Source organism: Bufo bufo, chromosome 4 (assembly GCF_905171765.1).
Source record: "Bufo bufo chromosome 4, aBufBuf1.1, whole genome shotgun sequence".
NCBI classification, from domain to species: domain Eukaryota; kingdom Metazoa; phylum Chordata; class Amphibia; order Anura; family Bufonidae; genus Bufo; species Bufo bufo.
This window is the reverse complement of record NC_053392.1, coordinates 594,542,172-594,556,179: the sequence shown is the minus strand read 5'-3', so window position 1 is coordinate 594,556,179 and position 14,008 is coordinate 594,542,172. Positions and strand designations below refer to the sequence as shown.

Sequence of the window (14,008 nt, the reverse complement as noted above, 5' to 3'; positions counted from 1 at the left end):
AGGAATTTTTCCTGACACAAGCCAAAAGTTCACATTTTTTGCCTCAGGTGTATTGGGGGCATGACTAGTATTGGGGGCATGTTCTTACCAACTCTGGTAGCTCTTTCACCCAGTTTTCCCTGAGATCTAACTACTGGCTGGTAACTCGGTACCAAAGCCCATTTCGGGTTCCTATTTTAAAGATGTTTTTAAATACGCAGATATGAATACAGTAGTAATTCAATGAAGTCTCATTCGACTTCAGGCGAGACAAAGTTTGGCTTCACGGAGTCAATACATTTTAATGCTGTACGGAAAAGGCATTAAAAATGAAGTTTTTGAACAAATCTATGATCTGAAGGTCGATTCACTCAAGCCTACAGCTCACTCAGAGAAAGTCTTACTTACCGTACCTTCTCCACCCAATCAGAGACTAAAAGCCTTTCTTGTACACACGTAAAATCACTGTGTGAGGGGGAACAAGGTGCTCATTTTGTTTTGAGGAGATGAAAAGAAACTAATTTCCGTCCACACGCTATAAAGTAAATGGAGCCATTCATGTGTCAGTTTTTTTTTGCAAGGACCTTTGTTCTGTGAGGCATGCGCCATTCTTGTATGTTTTCTAAGACTCATTCACAGGTATGGATCTGAAAAAAAAAAAAAAACACGGATATAACCAGACGTCCAGATACGTCCCCGTCTTGCAGACTAGGCTTGAGCGAATCGATCTTTGGATCATAGATCCGAAGTCAATTCTTCCAAATATTTAAATTTTATTGCTGTTTCCGTACAGCATGAAAATGTATTGGCTCAGTGGAGCCAAAGTTCTTCTCGCCCGAAGTCATACGAGACTTCAGTTAATTCCTACTGTATGCCTATCTGCGGATGAAAAAACTATTTAAAATAGCAATCCGAACTGGGCTTTGGCGCTGGTAACTCGGTATCAAAGCCCAGTTCTGATTGCTATTTTAAATTGTTTTTCAATATGCAGATATGAATACAGTAGGAATTAACTGAAGTCTCGTGTAACTTTGGGGCGATAAGAACTTTACATTTTCATGCCATACAAAAACAACATCTAAAGGGGCACATGTGTGATGTTGGATAACCCTTTTAATAAAACAGCCCCCCATGTGCAGAGGCACCTCAGAGGGAATATACTTACCCCGCCGCTTCTCCCTGTACATGGACGAAAGCATCCGGTGTCGGCGGGCCTAGTCTCCCTAGTGTCACCCATGATATGCTAGAGAGGCTCGTCCACGTCTGCTAACCCCCCGGACACTGGATGTTTTCATCAGTGTATGGGGAGAAGCGGCGGCGTGGGGTATAGAAGCGGGATAAGTATATTCCCTCTAAGGGGCCCGGCGCATGGGGGGCTGTTGTATGATGTTGGATAACCCCTTCAAGACCAGTGTTTTAGATGCTGGTCTTAATAAAGCCCTGCGCTGGCTCCGCCGAAGTTATGAAAAGTGCCGGCCTCTGCATAACTCGACAGCTTCCTTGCTGTCTTACATTTAGACCATTTTCTACAACTGAAACAGGCTTTGAAAATGGTAAATGAGACGGGCCCTCCCTTCACCGCCCACTTTTTTTAGACCTGGCGTGAGCAGGGAGAAGTCGACTTTGGATCTATGATCTGAATTTCGGCTCGCTGAAGCCTATTGCAGACTAAAACCAGGTCAGCTGTCAGACCTAAAAAGAAAAAGTAGAAATACACAAAATCTATTTTCAATTCTTTATTATTTTCCATCTTACAGAGTTACGGGTTTCTGGTTTGCAGCACCAGATGTTAAAAACAATGATTTATCCTATGTAAACCAGTGGTGTATAATAAGAATATAATTAAGCTAGCAGGTGTGGAAAAGCCATCAGAATAATGATATTCTTATAAAATGTATTTCCACAGGAAATGTTTTCAAAGATTTTCGACATTCATTATTTTCCACAAACAATGGTTACATATGATACATTAAATTAAAAAAAAGAAAAACAAACTCGTGGATTCCGGTATTGCACATTCTGAAATCTTGATGAAAAATTATCCAACTTCTGGTGGCTAAAAAAAATTTAATTTTTGATGCAGAATGATTTAAACCATTAAAAAAATCCTAAGGCTGACAAGAATAAAATATTGCATATATAAGACGTGAAATTATAAATCAGACGTTTATGTAAACTGGTAACATTTGAACCATGTTGAACTGCGCCACCGATTGTGTCCTATTAGTCTACTCTTGATTTTTTTTTAGGATCTTTGACCTTGAGAAAGTTCTGTCTGAACTGGTTGACTATGTCCTCCTCGCTGCTCAGGTAATGAAGGCCCAGCAGGGACTCCAGGATGAGATCCTGGGGGGAAGTCTCTTACACCTGTTCGTGGAGGACCAGGTGGTGGGAAGTCTCTGGCTCCTAGTGGAGGCCCTGCCAGAAATTCTCTAGAACCATGTGGTGGTGGTCCTGGTAGGAAATCCCTTGTGCCAGGTGGAGGGACTCCTGGTATAAACTCTCTGGATCCTGTAAGAGGCATTAATGGTGGGAAGTCCCTAGCTCCTGGATGTGGGAGCCCTGGTGGTATATCTCTGGCTCCAGGTGGTAGAGGTCCAGGTGGAAAATCTCTCAACCCAGGAGGAATTGAGCCTGGTGGGAACTCTCGAGCACCTGGAGGTGGAAGACCAGGTGGGAAGTCCCGAGCTCCGGGGGGAGGTGGACCTGGTGGAAAATCTCTTGGTCCAGGAGGTGGTAGTCCTGGTGGGAAGTCTCTTGCTCCAGGAGGTGGTACTGGATAATCTCTAGGACCATGCATACCAACAGGACCTGGTGGGAATGGAACTCTGACGAGACCTCTTGGATCCAGTGGAGGCATTGCACCAGGCGGAATCATAGGCCTGTGTGGTAAGTCTCTAAAACCTGATGGGGGACCGTGCACTGAAATAAATAAATAAAAAAAATATATAAAAAAAAAATTACAATAAATCATATTAAGAGGCTGAAAACTAGTCCTGACGTAAACACCACCAGACGAGTCCAGGAGGCGGGATAGGTTTGTGCTAGTTCTAGGTTTGTCAATCACTGATGCATTGTAACAAACCCTAAGCAATGCGAGCACAGCTGGGTTATTAGCCTTTGAATGTAAACAAGCATGCTTCCATCTGGTGACAGCAAGCAAAGATCCTCCTCATTCTATGTCAGAGATCAGCAACCTTCGGCATTCCAGCTGCTGCTGCGAAACTACAACTCCCAGCATACAAACTTACTTGACTGTTCTAATAATTCCCACAGAAGTAAAAGGAGGATTCTGGGAGTTGTAGTTTCAGAACAGCTGGAGTGGCCAAAGGCTGCTCCTCCCTGTTCTAGGTTAAGGAGTAGTTTGCAGACAGATGGGGTGAAGGGTGAGACCTGACATGTGCCCAGAGTAACGGCGCACATTCCCTGCAGGCTCTGTCTACCCATCCACCACACCGCCTCCTACATCATCTCCCAGAATTTCCCTGTTGCACATTTTTAGGCTACCTGCACATGGGTTCGTGCTGTCTTGCAGGAATTGCGAGTGGATTTCTGGTGCAGATTTGATGCGGTTTTGCCGCAGGTTGCATCCTTCGCATTGCAAATAGTGAAATCCACACATAAGAACCGCACAAGAATTGACATGCTGCACATTTTGCAGGTACGGTGTTACTCTGCGGGTTTTTCTGCACGAGAATCCACACAGAAAAACCGCACATAATCTGAAAAGTGTGCAGGTAGCCTTACTCTGCTCTGCAGCCCCCACCCTGCCACAGAATTCTTCAGCTATGTCCCCTTCTGACAGGCCTGCAACATAAACCTTCAAGAAATCCAACTTCTACTGATGGGATTATGAGGTTATAGTAGAACATGCTGCCAATAGAGGGAGCTTAGCAGCATACTGTAATACATCTGTATGCAGTGAGCTCCCCCTTGTGGTGACTGCAGGCATACAGATTTATATCATTTAACTCTATAGCTGTGCAGGGAATTTGGAGCCCTGTCTACCTACCATACAGATAATTTACGAATTTAATCAGCAGAGCATTTTGGACTTACTATTAAAAAAAGGTGTGAGGGAATATTCAGTGTAAATGGGTTTTTCCATCCTAAACATGTATACCATATGCCTCAGATATGGCCTAAATGTCAGGGAGGGAGGGAGCAGTCCCACCTCGGTATAATCAGACAACACAAAACAATAGTCCTACTCTGTGGTAAAGATCGTGGACCGAAGGCTCCTCGGTGCGGCGGTGGACCAATCATCCGAGCAGAAGGCATGATGGGAGCAGCCCCTGTAGAGTTCATTACTGGAGTGCCAGGAAATGATGGAGGACCTTTGGCAACCGACATTACCTGCAGACAGAGAATCAATGTCAGTGCATTGGTAACGGGGGTGAAGTCAGGGCGACGAGTGTCTCCTTAACCGCGGATATAATTCAAACACAAAAAATGCATTCATATGACAAATCCCTTGCATTAGACCGAATGGGCTTAAAGGGGTTCTCCGGGAATAAGAAAATGAAAATACCTAAATATATTCCCAAATACCTTTCATTAGTTATAATGGCTCATGTTGTCCAGGGAGCAATCCTCAGGGGAAACAAAATGGCCGCCGTCCTGTTAGTACACACAAAACCTGTCCTAATCACACAGCAGGACAAGTTACTTCACAACACTGAGGTAAAGAGCTGCCTCATCTCTGTTTTACCTGTCAGGGGTTATGATCCTGAATACAGATGATAAGATGAATCTCTGTAGGAATGAAGTTCATGAGGAGACATGAAGTACAGGAAGGACAAGACAGACTGTGGTGATTGAGACTGCATACAAGAGCTGCTGCTCATTATCCACACCTCCTCTCTGTACTTCATGTCTCCTCAAACTCCATTCCTACAGAGATTAAGCTGAAGATCTTATCAACTGTATACTGACAAATAGAGCAGAGAGGAGGATGAGGCAGCTCTTTAGCTCAGTGTTGTGAATTAACTCGTCCTGCTGTGTGATTAGGACAGGTTCTGTGTGCACTAATAGGACGGCGGCCATTTTATTTCTCCTAATGATTGCTCCCTAGACAAAACCAGTCATTAAAACTAATAAAAGGTATTTGGGAATATATTTATTATAAATTGATATGAGTATTTTCATTTTCTTAATTCCCGGAAAACCCCTTTAAAGGGGAACAGACCCCACTCTAAAAGTTTTTGGCGGTATATGGGGAATCCATGTTGTGCACACAAATCGGTGCTTCTCCAAAACCTGAACTAATCTCTGTATTGTTTAATAGACGGAGGTCCTGATGGGGGGGACCACCCACTGTGCGATAGAGGGGTTCTCACATTAGGACAGCCTCTGTTTATATGACCTATCAGGGCACTTGGATGGATGGATGGATGGATGGGGGTGGGGGGGGGGAGAGTTTACACTCAGGACCATCCTTTAGAAGTTAAGAGTGGAGATCTGACGTCCACAACAATAACATCTATTGCCCAGAGTTTCAGTCCCTTTAAGTAATGCTTGCAAAAACCAACATGGCTCATCCAGCATTTATACCGCAGAGGTACAAGCAGCAGATTCTGAATGATTCTGTTTCGAGGCTGAATGTTTTCAAAAAAGTGTTTGAATTATACGTCAACCTCTGGCTCCTCCGCCAGCAGCAAAGCTACAACCTCCAGAACCTCGCGCCTCAATGCAACCCCAGAAGACATCCGCATGAGATATAAAATACAGAGGTCGAATGTAAAGCGGAGCTGTCAGCTACATATGCTGTTTTATGCAAGGTACAAGAAAAAAAGAAACATTGTGCCACTGTGCAGTTATGTATCCGAGTGCTCCCCCCTCCTCCCTCTCTCAGCAGTGATTGAAAGGCTGCTGAGTATACATTGAAGGAAGTCTGTCAGCAGTTCTGTCCATGCTAAACTGCTCACAGCCCTAGTTAGTGGATGGTGAGAGCTTTTGTTATCAGGGGTAGTGTGAATATGACATTTTATTCTGCCAGATTCTGCTCCTGCAAGTGCTTCAGTGTGAAGTGCTCTATGCATTGGCTGATTCACCGCCCCTCCCTCTGATGACAGCTGTAGTAGTCTCCTGGTTGGATGCTACAGCTGTCACTCAGGGCAGGGTGGCGGGCAGTGAAGCAGATCAATGCAGAGAGCACAGTGAAGCTGCAACCCAGGGCACAGATGGCACAATATTTTCTGTGCCATTTTGGCCAATAGGAGAATGGACCAGTCCCAGTATGAGCTATTCTTACATACGGCAGCATATTCAGGTGACCACAAGAAAAAGCAGAAGTTATGTATACCCTTGATGGCATCAGACACTAGTGCAGGAGGAGACCCTGGTGTTAGACTGTAGAAAAACCTACATATACAGAGAAATGAATTGTGCAATGGAAGGCTGATGGGCAGGGAAGACCAGCAGAATCTAAATTTTATGGGCAGCAGATGTCACTACTATGAATGGGCAGCAAGAGCAGGACTAACAGGCATTCTCTATAATGGGGTGGGGGTGGGGGGTGCAGGACTTGCAGGCCTTCTCTACAAGTGTGTGAGGGAAGCAGGACTCGCCAGCTTTCTTTAAGAGTAGGTGGGGTAAGGAGGACTCGCAGGCTTTCTTTACGAGTGGGTGGGGTAAGGAGGACTCACAGGCTTTCTTTACAAGTGGGGGGATAAGGAGGACTCACAGGCATTCTTTATGAGTGGGTGGGGTAGGGAGGACTCGCAGGCATGCTCTATGATGGGAATAAGGACTCACAGCCTTTCTTTACGAGTAGGTGGGGTAAGGAGGACTCACAGGCTTTCTTTAAGAGTAGGTGGGGTAAGGAGGACTCACAGGCTTTCTTTACGAGTGGATGGGGTAAGGAGGACTCACAGGCTTTCTCTACGAGTGGGTGGGGTAAGGAGGACTCACAGGCTTTCTCTACGATGGGTGGGGTAAGGAGGACTCACAGGCATTCTCTACGAGTGGGTGGGGTAAGGAGGACTCACAGGCATTGATGGGTGGGGGAGGCAGAACACACAGGTCTCATGTCAGCCATATTTAATAAAGTCAGGATGGGTGTAAGTTTAGTCACACTAATGAAAATCCAAAACTAAATGGTTAAAATGTTAAATTGCTACAATTACTAATTATCTGTCACATACTGTTACAAAAGTCCTCTCCCCACTAATGAAGAGGTGTGTTATATACACACTGGAGGGCAGATTATAAAGCAGGCGAGAAAAGCCCTTTGTACACTCCCTTGCAAAGGGAAGCAACACGTGCAAGGTTAGAAGTCTATGTTTACCTCTTCACCAGCAGAAGTAGCAGGAGAGCACCAACCCCATGCATGGCTGCTAAATACTTACTGGAGCAGGTTCCTCGGACTGGGAAGAACTAGCGGCCAAACTGGGCACCTCAGACTCATTAGATGGGATTGGCTTTTTATTTTACAAGAAGAAATTAATTTAGAGAGAACAAATACAAAGAGCAACATGATTACAAAGAAATAATAGAGGACGGGAGAGGGGATGTCCCCAGTACTCACCAATCCATCCACACCCATAGAGGGCGACGATGTTCTGGGACCACTGTTTAACACTGCATTGGAGAGGGGAAGAATATATTATTATTATTGCTTTGTTTCCATTATATTTCTTACTGTTAATTCATTAACATATGGACATAATTTCTGTATTATAGCAGTTATATTCTACTACATAGGAGGCAGTATTATAGTAGTTATATTCTTGTACATAGGAGGCAGTATTATAGTAGTTATATTCTTATACATAGGAGGCAGTATTATAGTAGTTATATTCTTGTACATAGGAGGCAGTATTATAGTAGTTATATTCTTGTACATAGGAGCAGTATTATAGTAGTTATATTCTTGTACATAGGAGCAGTATTATAGTAGTTATATTCTTGTACATAGGAGCAGTATTATAGTAGTTATATTCTTGTACATAGGAGCAGTATTATAGTAGTTATATTCTTGTACATAGGAGCAGTATTATAGTAGTTATATTCTTGTACATAGGAGCAGTATTATAGTACTTATATTCTTGTACATAGGAGCAGTATTATAGTACTTATATTCTTGTACATAGGAGGCAGTATTATAGTAGTTATATACTTGTACATAGGAGGCAGTATTATAGTAGTTATATTCTTGTACATAGGATGCAGTATTATAGTAGTTATATTCTTGTACATAGGAGCAGTATTATAGTAGTTATATTCTTGTACATAGGAGCAGTATTATAGTAGTTATATTCTTGTACATAGGAGCAGTATTATAGTAGTTATATTCTTGTACATAGGAGCAGTATTATAGTAGTTCTATTCTTGTACATAGGAGCAGTATTATAGTAGTTATATTCTTGTACATGGGAGCAGTATTATAGTAGTTATATTCTTGTACATAGGAGCAGTATTATAACAGTTATATTCTTGTACATAGGAGCAGTATTATAGTAGTTATATTCTTGTACATAGGAGGCAGTATTATAGTAGTTATATTCTTGTACATAGGAGCAGTATTATAGTAGTTATATTCTTGTACATAGGAGCAGTATTATAGTAGTTATATTCTTGTACATAGGAGGCAGTATTATAGTAGTTATATTCTTGTACATAGGAGCAGTATTATAGTAGTTATATTCTTGTACATAGGAGGTAGTATTATAGTAGTTATATTCTTGTACATAGGGGGCAGTATTATAGTAGTTATATTCTTGTACATAGGAGCAGTATTATAGTAGTTATATTCTTGTACATAGGAGCAGTATTATAGTAGCTATATTCTTGTACATAGGAGGTAGTATTATAGTAGTTATATTCTTGTACATAGGGGGCAGTATTATAGTAGTTATATTCTTGTACATAGGAGCAGTATTATAGTAGTTATATTCTTGTACATAGGAGGTAGTATTATAGTAGTTATATTCTTGTACATAGGGGGCAGTATTATAGTAGTTATATTCTTGTACATAGGAGCAGTATTATAGTAGTTATATTCTTGTACATAGGAGCAGTATTATAGTAGCTATATTCTTGTACATAGGAGGTAGTATTATAGTAGTTATATTCTTGTACATAGGAGGCAGTATTATAGTAGTTATATTCTTGTACATAGGAGCAGTATTATAGTAGTTATATTCTTGTACATATGAGCAGTATTATAGTAGCTATATTCTTGTACATAGGAGGCAGTATTATAGTAGTTATAGTCTTGTACATAGGAGCAGTATTATAGTAGTTATATTCTTGTACATAGGAGCAGTATTATAGTAGTTATATTCTTGTACATAGGAGGCAGTATTATAGTAGTTATAGTCTTGTACATAGGAGCAGTATTATAGTAGTTATATTCTTGTACATAGGAGGTAGTATTATAGTAGTTATATTCTTGTACAGAGGAGCAGTATTATAGTAGCTATATTCTTGTACATAGGAGGTAGTATTATAGTAGTTATATTCTTGTACATAGGAGGTAGTATTATAGTAGTTATATTCTTGTACATAGGAGGCAGTATTATAGTAGTTATATTCTTGTACATAGGAGGCAGTATTATAGTAGTTATATTCTTGTACATAGGAGGCAGTATTATAGTAGTTATAGTCTTGTACATAGGAGGTAGTATTATAGTAGGTATATTCTTGTACATAGGAGCAGTATTATAGTAGTTCTATTCTTGTACATAGGTGCAGTATTATAGTAGTTCTATTCTTGTACATAGGAGCAGTATTATAGTAGTTCTATTCTTGTACATAGGTGCAGTATTATAGTAGTTATATTCTTGTACATAGGAGCAGTATTATAGTAGTTATATTCTTGTACATAGGAGGCAGTATTATAGTAGTTATAGTCTTGTACATAGGAGCAGTATTATAGTAGTTATATTCTTGTACATAGGAGGCAGTATTATAGTAGTTATATTCTTGTACATAGGAGCAGTATTATAGTAGTTATATTCTTGTACATAGGAGTAGTATTATAGTAGTTATATTCTTGTACATAGGAGCAGTATTATAGTAGTTATATTCTTGTACATAGGAGGCAGTATTATAGTAGTTATATTATTGTACATAGGAGGCAGTATTATAGTAGTTATATTCTTGCACATAGGAGCAGTATTCTAGTAGTTATATTCTTGTACATAGTAGCAGTATTATAGTAGTTATATTCTTGCACATAGGAGGCAGTATTATAGTAGTTATATTCTTGTACATAGGAGCAATATTATAGCAGTTAAATTCTTGTACATAGGAGGCAGTATTATAGTAGTTATATTCTTGTACATAGGAGGCAGTATTATGGTAGTTATATTCTTGAACATAGGAGGCAGTATTATGGTAGTTATATTCTTGTACATAGGAGGCAGTATTATAGTAGTTATATTCTTGTACATCGGAGCAGTATTATAGTAGTTATATTCTTGTACATCGGAGCAGTATTATAGTAGTTATATACTATTACATAGGATGTAGTATTATAGTAGTTATATTCTTGTACATAGGAGGCAGTATTATAGTAGTTCTATTCTTGTACATAGGGGCAGTATTATAGTAGTTCTATTCTTGTACATAGGAGCAGTATTATAGTAGTTATATTCTTGCACATAGGAGGCAGTATTATAGTAGTTATATTCTTGTACATAGGAGCAGTATTATAGTAGTTATATTCTTGTACATAGGAGGCAGAATTATAGTAGTTATATTCTTGAACATAGGAGGCAGTGTTATAGTAGTTATATTCTTGTACATAGGAGGTAGTATTATAGTAGTTATATTCTTGCACATAGGAGGCAGTATTATAGTAGTTATATTCCTGTACATAGCAGGCAGTATTATAGTAGTTATATTCTTGTACATAGGAGGCAGTATTATAGTAGTTATATTCTTGTATATAGGAGCAGTATTATAGTAGTTATATTCTTGTACATAGGAGCAGTATTATAGTAGTTATATACTATTACATAGGATGTAGTATTATAGTAGTTATATTCTTGTACATAGGAGGCAGTATTATAGTAGTTATATTCTTGTACATAGGGGCAGTATTATAGTAGTTCTATTCTTGTACATAGGAGCAGTATTATAGTAGTTATATTCTTGCACATAGGAGGCAGTATTATAGTAGTTATATTCTTGTACATAGGAGCAGTATTATAGTAGTTATATTCTTGTACATAGGAGGCAGTATTATAGTAGTTATATTCTTGAACATAGGAGGCAGTGTTATAGTAGTTATATTCTTGTACATAGGAGGTAGTATTATAGTAGTTATATTCTTGCACATAGGAGGCAGTATTATAGTAGTTATATTCCTGTACATAGCAGGCAGTATTATAGTAGTTATATTCTTGTACATAGGAGGCAGTATTATAGTAGTTATATTCTTGTATATAGGAGCAGTATTATAGTAGTTATATTCTTGTACATAGGAGGCAGTATTATAGTAGTTATATTCTTGTACATAGGAGCAGTATTTTAGCAGTTATATTCTTGTACATAGGAGGCAGTATTATAGTAGTTATATTCTTGTACATAGGAGCAGTATTATAGCAGTTATATTCTTATACATAGGAGCAGTATTATAGTAGTTATATTCTTGAACATAGGAGGCAGTATTATAGTAGTTATATTCTTGAACATAGGAGGCAGTATTATAGTAGTTATATTCTTGAACATAGGAGGCAGTATTATGGTAGTTATATTCTTGTACACTGTGCAGTATTATAGTAGTTATAACCTACCAGGTGCAGAAGTTCTTCCAGAAATCTCAGGATAGGGGTGTCTGTGTCCAGAAGTATCAGCTCCACCTTCACAAAGCAGAAATAAGATATTTAAACCACTGCTTCCTACTGGGAAGAACTTATAGCGGTGGCAAGGTGATGAGAGTTCATACGTCAAGTTATTGAATACCCACTTTTATCATTATGTCGTTTTTAAACCAAAATGCTGAACGGATTTCCTAATATAACTTGATTGCAGTCGGAGCTCCATTTCATAATACAGAGCCTTAAATCCTGTCTAACCACACAGTTAAATTGCGGCGCCTGCAGCCACCACTGGGGGGCAATAAGATGATTACTGTATACTATGATATTATTGAGTTCAATGTATAAACAGTATGCTCCCCCTAGTGGTGGTCAACACGTTATCTTTTATAGTTATGACTATGCAAGCAATTTGGCCCTATATCAAAAAACAAAGCTGAACAAGTCAGGGTGGATACGACAACTTTCATTATGATTTGTGGTTTTAATATAAATGACAAGCAGACCCCAAATCTGAGCTAAATCAGTGAAAACAGACTGAATTATTTCATAAATGTGACTTCATGAGAGCCTGGACCTGTAACCCCTTAAAGAAACCAGGCAGTGACTGAAGGGTTTAAGTAATTTAGGACAAAGGTTCAGTCCCATATTTGCTCTGCTAATATCTCCCTTTTGGTTTCTTCCTTCCAGACAGTTTGATGCAGAATGAACACAACCACATCATTACTCAACAAGCTTTCTGGGTGAGGTTATGGAGGAGTATCAAAGAAAGTGCAAACCCAAGGAAAGCCAAGAAGTGTCACGTGTTTCCCCCCAGATGAGAGCATCGCTGCAAGACTGTGTGGGATCCAGTTCACACACAGCATACAAAAACACAACCCTTCCACAAATATTCTTTACTACATATACACATATATACGAATAAGATCTATATAAGGAAATTATTCTCTGCATACATGCACTGTATTATACTCCAGAGCTGCACTCACTATTCTGCTGGTGGTCACTGTGTACATAAATTACTTATCCTGTACTGATCCTGAGTTACATCCTGTATTATACTCCAGAGCTGCACTCACTATTCTGCTGGTGCAGTCACTGTGTACATACATTACATTACTTCTCCTGTACTGATCCTGAGTTACATCCTGTATTATACTCCAGAGCTGCACTCACTATTCTGCTGGTGCAGTCACTGTGTACATACATTACATTACTTCTCCTGTACTGATCCTGAGTTACATCCTGTATTATACTCCAGAGCTGCACTTACTATTCTGCTGGTGCAGTCACTGTGTACATACATTACATTACTTCTCCTGTACTGATCCTGAGTTACATCCTGTATTATACTCCAGAGCTGCACTCACTATTCTGCTGGTGCAGTCACTGTGTACATACATTACTTCTCCTGTACTGATCCTGAGTTACATCCTGTATTATACTCCAGAGCTGCACTCACTATTCTGCTGGTGGTCACTGTGTACATAAATTACTTCTCCTGTACTGATCCTGAGTTACATCCTGTATTATACTCCAGAGCTGCACTCACTATTCTGCTGGTGCAGTCACTGTGTACATACATTACATTACTTCTCCTGTACTGATCCTGAGTTACATCCTGTATTATACTCCAGAGCTGCACTCACTATTCTGCTGGTGCAGTCACTGTGTACATACATTACATTACTTCTCCTGTACTGATCCTGAGTTACATCCTGTATTATACTCCAGAGCTGCACTCACTATTCTGCTGGTGCAGTCACTGTGTACATACATTACTTCTCCTGTACTGATCCTGAGTTACATCCTGTATTATACTCCAGAGCTGCACTCACTATTCTGCTGGTGGTCACTGTGTACATAAATTACTTATCCTGTACTGATCCTGAGTTACATCCTGTATTATACTCCAGAGCTGCACTCACTATTCTGCTGGTGCAGTCACTGTGTACATACATTACATTACTTCTCCTGTACTGATCCTGAGTTACATCCTGTATTATACTCCAGAGCTGCACTCACTATTCTGCTGGTGCAGTCACTGTGTACATACATTACATTACTTCTCCTGTACTGATCCTGAGTTACATCCTGAATTATACTCCAGAGCTGCACTCACTATTCTGCTGGTGCAGTCACTGTGTACATACATTACTTCTCCTGTACTGATCCTGAGTTACATCCTGTATTATACTCCAGAGCTGCACTCACTATTCTGCTGGTGGTCACTGTGTACATAAATTACTTATCCTGTACTG

General features: G+C 39.9%; 1 protein-coding gene across 2 annotated transcripts in view; it reads right to left on the bottom strand.

Annotated features, from left to right (window-relative positions):
- Positions 1-2,217: 2,217 nt before the first annotated feature.
- MIA3 (MIA SH3 domain ER export factor 3) overlaps positions 2,218-14,008 on the bottom strand; it is an 87,184-nt gene continuing 75,393 nt past the window's right edge. Inside the window, exons 25-29 of one of the 2 annotated variants that reach the window (XM_040430469.1) lie at positions 11,724-11,789; positions 7,508-7,560; positions 7,329-7,400; positions 4,191-4,335; positions 2,218-2,901 (exon numbers count right to left, since the gene is read on the bottom strand). In XM_040430469.1, the coding sequence (XP_040286403.1) occupies positions 2,225-2,901; positions 4,191-4,335; positions 7,329-7,400; positions 7,508-7,560; positions 11,724-11,789 (1,013 nt within the window). In that variant the 3' untranslated portion in view covers positions 2,218-2,224. The remainder of the gene's footprint in view (positions 2,902-4,190; positions 4,336-7,328; positions 7,401-7,507; positions 7,561-11,723; positions 11,790-14,008) is intronic. The other variant, XM_040430470.1, reaches the window with a different exon arrangement.